This window comes from Caenorhabditis remanei, chromosome IV (genome assembly GCF_010183535.1).
Source record: "Caenorhabditis remanei strain PX506 chromosome IV, whole genome shotgun sequence".
In the NCBI taxonomy this organism is placed as follows: domain Eukaryota; kingdom Metazoa; phylum Nematoda; class Chromadorea; order Rhabditida; family Rhabditidae; genus Caenorhabditis; species Caenorhabditis remanei.
The window spans coordinates 6262037-6275215 of record NC_071331.1 but is presented as its reverse complement, the minus strand read 5'-3'; the positions used below and the strand labels follow the sequence as shown (position 1 = coordinate 6275215).

Genomic DNA, 13179 nt, shown 5'->3' with positions numbered 1-13179 from the left:
TTCTGAAACACTACATTTTTCAGAGTCGAGAACCCAGTTGATAATCTTTTAAGGCTCCGTTTTTCTTATTCATAACTATTTTTTTAATATTCAGTTACAATCGCATATGAATTCAAGAAGCTTTCGATAAGAGCGCTGAGTTTTCTATTTGCAATTGTTTCTTTTCAATTGAAAAGGAATCTTGACCCTGGTGAATTATTGAGAAAAGGGTCGAGAATGATAAGTTTTTTAGTTCCTAACGGAAATGTTTCAGGGGTAGTAACTGTTTTTAATTTCACTGGTATAAAACATTCAATTTGAATTCTGAATCGTGCTTACAAATTTTCACTGTTCCAGGAAATTTGTTTTATCCTTTGATTTGTCTTCAAAACCATTGCATAGATATTGGATGATGAATTTAAAACAGTTTCCATACTTCAATGCATTATTTGACACTTTTATGCGAAAACCTACAATTTTCTGTTTCACCTTGTCTACTTTTGATACCCATTATTCTAATTGACGCTGTCATGACGATAATTATCCATTCCTTAATCTTTTCAAATTCAAAGCAAACAACGTCATGATTTCGACCTAATTTCAATGGCCTCCTGCACTTCCTCCTTTTATTTATAGATTCCCTAAACTCATCCCTTGCTCACACCAACTTTATGGCTTCGCAAACATTATTATTTTGGAAACGTGAGTTTCTGAATAGAATCTTGAAAACGAAGCATTCCGGCAATGTTTTTACATTTTCAAAATCTTGTTATCAAAAGTAAAAAGAGATGGTTGAAAATGAGAAGTTCTACCTCATTTTTATATCTTGAAACTATGTATTCGATTTAAAAGCAATTTTACCGTTTCCAAGTGATTAAAATTTGAAAATTTCTTCTTGCTTGTGTTCAGGTTCCGCTTCCAATCTCAAGTCACTCTTCCTTTCGAATTCTCCAACTTTATTTTCTGTCTCACGACCTTGCTGTATTCATTTTACAAACTTTCGAAGCCATTACACATGTACATCCAACGTGTTCCAATTACTATCACCTATGATGCAAAGCTATTTTAATATTTTAATATTTTAATTTAAAAATCTCATATCATGTTTTCCGAATCAAACTGTTCTGTTTCAAGATGAAGTTATGTTGGATCTTTATTTTCTTTATTAGTTAGATAGTTGCAGGTTCTTCTTCGACCAGTCTTGTGGTACAACTTTGAGAACAGTATATTATTTAGTTGTTGTTTTTTTTTCAATAAGGATACTCCTTCAATTTTGCTAACGAGGTTTCATTGAGAGCATCTCTAATACTGTCGAACTTTGTTTTTCCTCTATTTTTCTCCGTTTCGTATTTCTTATCTCAAACGTTTTGTTTATACGTTATTGTTGGATTGATAGATTTTATTGCCTTTCTCACTCGGTACCATCTTAACCCAGAATTTTACAGATACCAAATCAAAACCAAAACTGAACGTGGATGTCGTCACAGGAATTTCAGAAATTGGTTAGTAGCTATTTTTACTAAAATCTTTTTTTTTGTTGATATTTTCGATAAATTCACGATTGTAGTATTCCGTTTTCTTCCTATTTCAACCTTCTGTGATGCAGACTTTTTTTGTTTAAAAGTATTTTCGTTCCATTATTTCTGCTTCGGACATATCTGAATTTGAGTTTATATTATTATATAAGACAATGTGCTAGAGGGCTACATATATAAGTTGTTCCACCTGGCTATGAACTCAGCATCGAACTAAAATTCTATTAGATCTTTTATGCAGTTTCAAAAATCACATTTTCCAATTGACTCGAGCAACTTTCTGTAATACGTAATACTATTTATTTTACTATTAATTTTGGCCTGCTTTTGAAATTGATTTTAGAATGTAGTGAAAATTCAGATAAATTTCATTCGAATTTGAAAGTAATTTTCAAGTTTCGTTTATTTTGATCGTTCGTGGTTTTTTCATGTTTCGTGTTTCTGAGTGGCTTGATTATCTTTCTGTTTTACAATGTCCATGTAGCTGTGAATCTTGATATTTTATTGCTATTGTAACAGACCTTCTTATCCAGCCCAAAGACTTCTGAAAAAGACATCGATTGCAAGTGAAACGTAGTTAATTTATCACAGAGACATGTGCGTTGGATTTCTCACTCGCGTGCCTATTTGTCATTATTTCTTAGGGATCTCCCTATTTTTGGTGTAAAAGGAGTTCCCCAATAACATCAGCTTTTGAGATAATTTTCCTTTTGAAATTCCTGTAATCAATTTTTGCTATATCAGCTGCACAAAGTTAGGGTACATTTTTCATACATCACGTAATCACATTGCCGCACAATAATTTCATTCGTGATAACAAAGTACTATCTTCAATTTTTGTTCGTTCACAAAAATTTGTTTCAATCAAGAACTCAAAAAATCACGAAAAGTAAATAAACACCGACGGTCGAACTAATTGACTTCTAAAATGAATTTCTGTTACAGTAAATTTATATCTACATATATTTTCGGTTAATGTTTATTTGCTGATGAACACCTATCGGATGGTCTTTACAAGAAGACAGAAAACGTTTTTGAAAATTTTCGATTGGACTGATGATTAGTGTTTTCCTGTTCCAGTAAAATTGTGAATTAGCAAATGAAAATTGATTCCCACTCTTCGACATAAATATTCCCCCCCCCCACCATGTTTCAGAGTTACATGTACAAATTTTGCTCAAACTTCACACGTAGTAGAATAAATTTCAATTTACTGATTGTGAGCTGCGCCAGCAAGACATTCAGAGATTTTTCGTTATTAAAAGGCCATCTGAATTGAAAAAAATGTTTCATGGCTTCTGATATGAATGCTTTGAAACTTTATAATTATTTCGTTTTCATCTAGTCTTTTTGTGGACTACAACTGTTATTTTATGCTCCTCTTTCTGTCATTTCTGACTAGCTTTTCAATTGAAACAAACTTTGTCTGTATAGTATAATGCAGTGTAGTTTTTGGTGCACTGTTTCACACATATGTGTAAATTGGTTTCCAACCGTTGTCATGACTATTTTCCGCTTGGTGTCGTGTAGTGCATAATTTGTGTTCTGTTTCGGAACAGCGATATCTCAGAAGAATTTTTACAACAATGTTTATCATAAGCTACGTTCCTTAATAACTGATTTGGATTCTTTGAAAAAATTCAATAAAAATTAAAAAAATATATCATTTTTGCAGTTTTTCTTTTCTGACCGGTTATCATCGATCTTTCTAAAGGCTTTTGACTAAAAACTTGTTGTTTCCCGAATGTTCCTTAGTATTTTTGTTTCTTGTCTTGCTAGATTCGCGTTTCTTTCAGTTACTTGTTAGTCGAAGTGGGTTAAACACAACGTTCTATATAAGTCTCGTCCCATAAATCCATACTGACTGGAGGACCTTCCCTAGTTAGTAAGACTATCGCTAAAACAATAGAAAGAAGCTTGTTGTACAAAAGCTCACTCTAAGTATCGGAATCATTTTGAATACAACATCACTGCTAATGTGAATAAGTGGAAACGGAAACACTTCTCATGTTATGTACTTCTGGTTCAGCTTTTCAGTTTCCCTTCTCTTTTCTACTTTTTATGTTCTGAAGATTCAGAATGAAAGACAGAATATGTGTAGATATTCCTTTTTTAAGCAATTTTTGAATATCGATTTGAAAAGTAAGATGATTCATTCAATTCGCACTGCACAGCAAATCTAAACTAACTGTATTTTCTCTATAGGTTCCATCCATACTTGTTAGTGCTATCTCTCATTTCAAAGTTGGTGGGACATGTTTTTTATTCCAGATTCCGTTTCAAAATAATCTCATTCGTTGTTTTTTGGCATAGATCACATTCCAAGCAATCCGTCTCTTTTATAGGGAATTTTTCACAGCTTCAATTATCTTGTAAGTGAAACATTTGAAGTGTGAATTTGGTAGATCATCAAGTATAGTTTGTGTCTGAAATCACCTGCTGCTTCCCAAAGGCAGAATTTTTTTCACTATCAGCTTCTTCTACATATATGATTCGTCATGACTTGCTATGCTATATTCAAGAAAATCTACTTGACTGTTCCGAAATGTTTCAATATATCGTTCTATGTCGGAAACTTATTAATAATGTTGTCCGCACGTCTCATTACCGCTGGATCAAAAAATGTTTAAAAATTATAATGACATATTCTAGTGGAAACAGATATTTTCTTTTTCAGACTTGGGAAGAAAGTCATTCATGACTCAAAGGGAAACCCTTCATCCTTCCAGAAAAAAATTCCTTGTCACATTTTTTAAAATCCTATTTCCACCGTTTCATTCATGTTTTGAATGAAATATTTTTTCGTTTTCTTGGTTCGACGATAACAGAAATGTTCAAAACCACCTGCTTCTACCCGGCGCCGTAGTTATCTAACTTGAATAAGTAGTCACCACGTCATTTTCAGCACGTGAAAAATCTATTTGACTGTTTCTCATATGTATCAATATATTGTTCTAAGTCCAAAATTTATTAGAGGTTTAGCTGCAAATGAAATAAAACTAGTGATAACGGTGTGGGAAATAATGGGGCTATTCACGTCAGACGAAACCGTAGTTCAAAAAAAATTCATAATGTCCTATTCTATGTAGTTGAAACGGGATATTCATTTCCAAATCTGACTAAATGAAAATAATGCCATATTCAAGAAGAAACCTTTCTGCATCCCGGAAAGTCATACTTGTCAGCCATACCGAAAGATAACTTGTACCGAAATCAGTATCGTGAGTCAAAAAAAAAATTTTAATTGTGGGTCGAAACATATTAAAATGTAAACTGAGGGTTCAGAGCCATACCAAAATAGCTTGTTTCTTTTTTTTGGAACTCTAGTTTGGCCCGTGGTACAATAATGAGCTTTAAAGCGGCCCGTATTTTATCAGAGACGTAAAACTCGCCGAGATCTATATTTTGCTGTGACTTTTGATTTATAATATTTCATTCATATTTTTAATGGAATATTAAATTTTTTGCAAAATTTCTGGTTCTCTATTTTTCACAACGTCAATAATCTATTTCACTGTTTTTGATACGTTTCAAAAACTTGCTTGACCCGTGGTACAACAGTGATCAGTGTTTTTCCAATCACATTTTCTTTTTTTTCCTCGCTCTACTGTTTCATTTCATTATTTTTTCCAATTGGTTTTCAATATTTCTCATTACTTTGTTTCTAGAGATTTCTGCTTGCTTTTTTGATCACCCTCCCTCCTCCCTCATTTGAGCTCAATTCTTTCCGCCGCTTCTTTGTCCGAAACTTGTCGTTTTGAAATTTGAGATCAGTCTAGGGTTTCCCCCCTCTCCTCCCCTCATTTCAAAAGTTCCTCAAATTCGACTTTTCCTTTTCCTTCCCCCAAGTAATTTTTGACCTTTCTACACTCTTATTTTTAGAAAAGACACCTTGGTGTGTGTGTGTTACGTGACTAATTTATGCACATAGATCATATTCACTTGTCGATTAGCAGCCAGCGGAAATTTCAATGAATATATTTATGCATTTTCTGAATATAGATGATATTGAAGTTGAGGAAGATGAATACGTAGAAGAGAAGAAGAAGATATAGGAATTTAATCTTCGTTTTGGAATTGCTAATCTTTATTTTTTGTTTCAAGGCTAGCCTAGCCTATGTACTAGTTATGGAATCACATCCCACGCGGACCTCCGTCATTTTTTCTAAAATTAAATATTTTCTGTTTCAAGTCTATAACTTATGCGTTCAGTTCCCTTTTCTCTAATTGTGTAACAATTTTATGATCTGCACCACCCTAAAAAACATTTCCAACAACAATAAGTGCACGCCGTGTGATTTTAGTTTAAAGTCATAAAATCCGTCGGACGTTTTAATGGGGTTTGGACCTCTTTGTTTTCACTCATGTACTCGTTGTTTTGTTCAGTTTTGCAGATATTTACGGATTCAGAATTTTGATTTTAAATGTTGAAAATCACCAATGCCGATGTGTTCAGTACGAGCATTTCTGACGTGGGTCTAATTGATTTAATACTCGCCGAGAAACCGGTCCAATCAAATCACAGATATGAAACTGAAGTCATTATCAATTGCTGTTTCAAAATTTTGAGAAGTAAGCTGAAGACTGAAAAAAGCATTCGTCCGTTTGTTTCAAATTGTGAAGATCCTAGATGAGTTTTTATAGTGATGGTGGAGAAACATTTGTCGGTATATTCAGTTTCCGTAAATCCTCTTTTTTGGATTTTTAAATCACCTTTGAATTGCGTGAACTTGTTTCAGCAAGAAATACATATGTACGTAATTACATCCCGCTTTTATCAGAATTCTGTCTTCCGGTTTTTCAGTTTCGAAGCAATAATATAGGTGTAAGAATTTGAGTATTGATGATGTATTTCCGGTAATATTACAGTTATGTATGTAACAAAAATTTGTTATGAATCAACATTTCAAGAAGTGAGCTGAAAATAGAAGAACACAGTGACTCGCGTGTTATTATATCGTCTCTGTGTTAGAAACTGAATTTTTTTTCAAAAATTTGGTCTATAATCAGAATCCTGAAACGCAATTAAAAATTACTGCACTTTTTAACTTTTAAACTCTGTTTCAAGCTGTTATCTTTTTTGTGCGAAAAATGTTTAATACTTATCCTTCTTATACAAAAAAATCCATAAAAAAATAACGTTTCTGAAAATACCTTTATTCGTGAGTTTTTTTTTTGAGATATTACTACATCCAATCTTATTCCTTGTTTTCTTTTTCTTCATTTTTTTCATGTGATTTAATAAACAGTGAAGTTCTTGAAAATAATCTTCCGCTGTTACTAGGAAATGTTATATTGGATACTGGGAACTGTCTAAGTTATTCATTATCTATTTCACATTCCTTATAAGCGTGCCCGGAGTGAAGTATTCGTATTAGTGATTCCTATGATACCTGTTTTTGAAAATTAAACTGTTTTACGCGTTTCTTATTTTTTAAGAATTGGAACTGCTTCAGTATGACTTGATAATTCGAGTTTATTGTTATTCTGATTATATCGATATTTTAGCGTTTCTTTTTGAAATATGTGCCCCAGATGTGAAAGTTATGAAACCTCTTGATTATCAATACGAATCAAAATGAGAATGAAAATGATTTTTTTGCTTTCCCTAATCACACCATGATATAACAGTAAATCCCCGGAAATCTTTTTCAAAAATGTGTTCCCCTTCTCATTTTTGATCTCTCAAAAATCTTTTTCTCATTTTCCCCCCTTTTTTCAATTCTAAACATATACCAAATCCGACTCTGATGGATTAATCTTGTCTAATCGGTCAAAGAAGTTTTATTTTCTTCACTTGGAGACTCGGAGAGCCTGAGCCTTCACTCTCTCTCTCTATCTCACGTCACTCCTCAAACTTGTCCATCTAATCTGTCCCCCCCCCCCCTCGTTTTCCTCTTTTCAATCAAGAAGTTCTCTACGGGGAAACAACTTTTTCTCTCGTTTTTCTGTCTTTTGAGTTTTGAGAGATAGGTAGGAAAAAAGTGACCTCTTGTTTTTTTTTTGACAAAAAACTTCTTTTTTTTGAAAAAAATTCTATTTCATGTACCTGTCAAAATTCGAAATGACGTTATCTTATGATTGCCGCGTTGCAATTTTTTCTGAAAATAGTACTGAAACAGGTGAAACCGCTCGCTGGCAGCTGATTTTTTCCAATTTCTAGGCCCCGCCCACTTTTTTCCCTTCCCGCCACTTGTATACTGCTTCTACCTTAACATTTATTTTTTCCTGATCTTACATTTCCCTAATTCATAAGTATATTTGCAGATGCTCCTACCTCCAAATTTAACCACTTCAACTATGATGACGTCATCCTCGTCAGAATCCTACGACGCGGATAATCCGATCTTACCGCCTGAACCAATCCTGGGGGATTATGTGGAGATGTTCACGTTGGTACTCAATTTCATTGTTGGCGCGCCTTTGAACTTGGCCGCGTATACTCAGGTTGGTAATGGACGGGATAGACCGTAAAATCATTAATTGGAACATCAATCATTGTTTAAAAATTATATGTTGAAACGGTAAAATTGAGTAATAAAAATCCATTTTCATGAAAAATACGAACTGATCGATCCGATACCCTCAACAATAGGGACAAGTCTAGGTATCCAATTTTTGTAGTTGGGTATTTATTGGAGAGCGGCCTTCACGGTCTTTTGGATACGGTAGTTATGCGAAGAAATCGAAAGTAATGAAATTGTGAAAAAAAGTTTGGATTAGAGCGCTTGGATACGAATGCTCAGCTAAAGCAAAATCTCATCATCTTGACTTCTTGAAACATTACCCGGACAACTGTTTTGAAAAATTAGTTTGTGGATTTTCGCCCCGAAGCCTTGTCATGATAATTCATCTAAAATTAGGTTTTTCAAGAAAGTCTTGACCAAAAAGATCACCTGTTTCGCTTACGGCTGAAAATAAGAACTTTCACGACGCAACTAATGACAAGTTTATTTATTTATTTATTTAATTTACGTCCGCAAGGGTACGTGATAGACAAAAATATGTATGAGTTCAATTTAGCCGTGTTCCAATTTCCTGTATTTGTAGCACAAATGCAACTTTTTCTTTTTCTTATTTCTTGGAACGAAAATTTTTTCGAGGGAGATTGGAGATAGATTAGCATGCTTATAGTTCCTAAACTCGATTCCCAGTGTGTCCAAAGTCACGATTTCACTACGAAAGAAACGGGGAATGATTTTGGTCATTTTTGGTCATTTTGTTTTGGTCATTTTGAAGAAAAATATCAAAAACAACTTTTTCCGGCAAAATCAACTCCAAATTATTTGAACCGTGCCACAATGATGCTGAAATGGGAGGAGCTAATCTTGGATAAGGTTCTCTGGAACTTTTTTGCCAAAAATATCACCGGTTACAGTTGTATTTTAAAGCATCACGGCGGTTAGCGGTGCTTCGTTGGTGGATGTCATTGCTCTAGTTTTGAAGATAACATTTTGCCCACAAAGTGCTCCATTTTGTTGTTGGCGACTAACTTGGATGTGTCCCTTTGCCGTGTTATACCCATCCAGAGATTGATAAACCGGCCAACTGCAGAAATAATTCCTAAAATTGCTCTTCAAACTAATCAAAATTAATTAGAAGCATCTGGCAATTAAATATAGTCCCTTTAATGCTACAAAGAAAACTGGTCCAGAAAAATAAACTTTACAAAACAGAAAAAAAATTTGCAGCTCAGCGAACGACCCACCTCTACCCGGCTAGACCTTCTGAAACGTTCACTCAACTACTCTGACCTCCTAGTCCTATTCATTTATGTACCATCCCGTGCCTGCTGGTTACTGACCTACGATTGGAGAGGCGGAGATGCATTGTGCAAGATTGTCAAGATGTTTCACACTTTTGCGTTTCAGGTGGGTCTTAAGTGACATGACGAGATTTTCGATTTAATCGATTAGTCCCTCTTTGTATTCTAAAAATCATTAACAAGTTTCCAGAGCTCCTCCAACGTGATCGTCTGCATCGCAGTGGACCGTCTTCTCTCCGTCCTCTCCCCATCCCATCATAGTCCCAATAAAGCTCTCCGTCGTACCAAAATGATGTTAATCGTCGCGTGGATAGTGGCTCTTGTCATTTCCTGTCCCCAACTGTTTGTGTGGCGTGCCTACTTGGCACTTCCACAGTACAACTGGAGTCAATGTCTTCAAATATGGGAAATCGCAAGAATGGAGAACTTCGGGAAGCCGCAAGTGGTGTCAAGTTTCGACGCAGAGTTCTGGTACAGTATACTTCATATTAGTCTGGTTTTCTGGATTCCGTGTATCATTATCATGGTGAGGCAACTAAAAAAGAAGTCGGAAATATAACCAATTTTCCAGCTTTCCTACATCATAGTCATCTCATGGGTATGGATCAACTCTCGTCCCTCCATCCGTCACACCTCCTCATTCTCCTTCCACACCGGCTGCGATACGGTAGATACTGTACTAACCAGAGCCTCTGAATGGAATCCTTTGAAGACGTTCTCCCGTCACGTCAACATCAAGGAGCCCGAGAAGCCGATGAGTGAGTTGGCTAGTTGTGTTACGGTAGCACACAGTTTTTTTGTAGCGACACCAAGGATTGTGGTGAACGACGAGACGGAGGTTCCCCTGACCCAACGCCCATCGATTTCCCCTTCGGAGGCGTCGGCGGTGATGAGAACTGGTGTACATACGAGTACTTCATACAATGCCAATCTGAATAGGTAAGTCAACGTGTGGTATTGAAAATCTACAGTAACCAATTCCAGATCCCGCGCCCTTCGTGTATCTTTCTTGCTTGTTCTTGCCTACATCATCTGCTGGCTGCCATATAACCTTATCAGTCTTATCCAATTCCTTGACCGAGATTTCTTCGCTTCATATCTAAAACATGTAAGTTCTCAAAAAAAAACTAAAAATGTTTCGAAAAGTTCATGAAACATTTTTCTTTTTTATATTCCAGTTTAGTCCTATTCCAAACAATTTATTTTCAGGTTCATTTCTGCCAACAACTAATCATCTTCAACTCGGTCGTCAACCCGTACCTTTACGGTTTCTTCGGTCCGCATCGCCCATCTCATTCTGGAGGTCTTGCTAACCGACACTAATTCACCGAATCTCCACTCCACCATGATCTCTTCTGAATCCCAGTGAAATTCTCCGTCTGAATTCGTCATATCTCCCTTACCATTCCTATTTTTCCCCCCAACACCACACATTGCCATATCCATTTTCAATGGTTTCCTTTTTTTCTGTTTCTCGGTGTATTTTAATAAAGTCATAATTATTTTCATGATTTCCTTTTTTTTCATTAGCTTACGAACTCATTGGAGCAAAGGATTGGATCAAGACCGATGGATATTTTTTGTTGTAAACTTATCAAATTGGTCAAGAAGCGTCACTGTTTTGATTTTGACACATTTTTGTAAACACATTCGTGAAACGGTAAAATTTAGTATTCAAGTTGAAAAATATTCAAAAATTCCAAAGATTTGTTAAATGCATATGTACTCTTATTCCACTCAATATGTGCTGAAAATTTCAGCTTTAATTTTTGGACCTATGAGCACCTACTGTACAATAGTAACCCGGACGGTACTGGACACCGAAAAAGTGGTGCATGCCCTCATATACGCTTGATCTTAATTTCAAAGCGGTATTATCGGAATAAACCAGTTCGGACATTTTTTAAAGGCCCGCAAAACTGGGATCTCTAGCACGCCCACTCGTCATCAACAGTTCCGCAACCTGTTAATGAAGTCTTAATTATTTTCTTGTCTTAATTCGATGAGGGAGAACAGCTGACAGATTTGTAGTTAAATGCAAGAGAAAAGTAAAAAGGGACTCACTGCATTGTTAAATACAAACTTAATAAATGGAATTATTGTAGCAGAAAATGTTGAAAAATTTAACAATGTTTCGAAACAAGAACAAGCTGCGGGAAATGCAGTTGAAACCAATGAGTGTTATTTTTTGAACATTTAAATCAGGAATCTATCATTGACACCACTCACAACCCTGAAAGTCGATACTCAACGTATATCTCAGTGAAAACAAAAGTCAGATCTGCTGACGAACAGGTCACAACTTTAGTTGCTATCTGAACAAGTCATTCCGAAATAGTTTTTTCCAGATTTTTACCATTTTCGCTCTCATTGAAACGTTTTTGTAAATTAACCCTACTAATGAAAAACAGCCTTGCTGGATGATTTTAAGTTTTTGAAACAGAAAGTGTTGAAACATTTTCACGGTTTCTGTATGATGGTTTTTGCTATCATACTGTTATTGTTGGTACTGTCTTCGTGTTTTCATCACAAATCTGCAAAAAGAAACGTTTGTTTGAAATCTTATTTTATCTCAAAATTGTTCAGTTTCTACATTTAGAGATATTTTTGTTGCTTCTCTTCTTTAACACTGTTTCAAGTATCTATCTTTTGTCTGCTCATAATATACGTCGATGATAACCAAAGGTTTCGCGTAGGATTATTGTTCACTTCTAACTAACCTTTTCCAGTAGTTTTCATATTCACATAACTTTTTCAAGTGTAGTTTGATCTTCATTTTTGAAATGTTCAAACTTTTTTATGAAATAAGAAGAATCTTATTTTGAAGACCTGCAGAGCGACAAAAGTCTAATTCAGATTTTAAAATCTCAAACAATTAAGCATGAATAATATTGAAATGTTAAAATGTATTTCAATTATGTTTTAACTTTGTTAATCGATTTTTTCTCGTTAATATTTCTCGTTAATTTTCTCGTTAATGTTATTTTCAGTTACACATGCTCATAGTACCCTCGTGAAATTCACAAATTCACACATCGGTTCAATTTAAAAAAAACGGTTTTGAAATGCTTCATATCCATCTGATTAAAAACTGTTGAATGCTGAACGTAGATTTAGAAATCAGGAACCGAAAGGAATAATGACTTTGAAAATGTCTCACCAACAAAAAACTGACAAATTGTACTTTTATGTGAAGAAGTGACTTTCTAGAAACAGATACATATGTTTATGAACTCATTTCCATACAAACTGTTACATATTTCTCGTGATGTTTGTAACAAATCCCACAACACTCTAACTATTTTACCCCTCTTTACTCTCCATGTGCTCCCATTCCCGGTTATCTATTTCTTTCCCTATTTATTACCATCTCTTTCATGTAACTCTCAAAATCAATTAATTTTCACGTGTAAGTGGTATCCACCCTTCGATGAAATAAATAAATTTAAATTATATACTCGATTTGAAACGAATGGAAACCGAAATAACATATAATGAATAACTTTACGGCTAATATGGTTGTATTGAAACCGAGAAATACTGGAATTCAAACTACTACTTGTTTTCTGGTTCTGATTGTTTCAACTAAGTTATTGAAAACCTTGAAACCATGACAAGAGTGGTTATTTTGTTGCTTCTCACAATATTTTAAAAATTTTCTTTTGCTTCCTATAAGTTAAAATCGATTAAAAACTTGAAATATAACAGCAGATTTCTTGTTTCCAATGTAAATTGAACGATATCTCAAGGCAACCATGTATCTCAATATACTGTAACGGAGAAGTATTGGAGGAATTATTCACAATAATTTCGAATCACTTTCATCTTTAAAAAAAGTTTTTGTCTAATTCTGGAGCATGGTCACATTAAGTTTAAAAATAAAAAAAATGGATTGATTAT

The 13179-nt window shown here is 34.6% G+C and overlaps 2 protein-coding genes across 2 annotated transcripts; one reads left to right on the top strand and one right to left on the bottom strand.

Moving 5' to 3' along the window:
• Window positions 1-7781: 7781 nt before the first annotated feature.
• GCK72_012578 (uncharacterized protein) lies at window positions 7782-10602 on the top strand (the record flags this gene model as incomplete). The annotated part of the gene is made up of 8 exons (XM_053729221.1): window positions 7782-7961; window positions 9206-9385; window positions 9470-9805; window positions 9851-9946; window positions 9992-10037; window positions 10083-10218; window positions 10264-10387; window positions 10489-10602. The coding sequence occupies 8 exons, from the start codon at window positions 7782-7784 to the stop codon at window positions 10600-10602; spliced, it is 1212 nt and encodes a 403-aa protein (XP_053583993.1).
• On the bottom strand, window positions 10507-10776 carry GCK72_012577 (uncharacterized protein; the record flags this gene model as incomplete). The annotated part of the gene is made up of 1 exon (XM_053729220.1): window positions 10507-10776. The coding sequence occupies one exon, from the start codon at window positions 10774-10776 to the stop codon at window positions 10507-10509; it is 270 nt and encodes an 89-aa protein (XP_053583992.1).
• Window positions 10777-13179: the final 2403 nt, after the last annotated feature.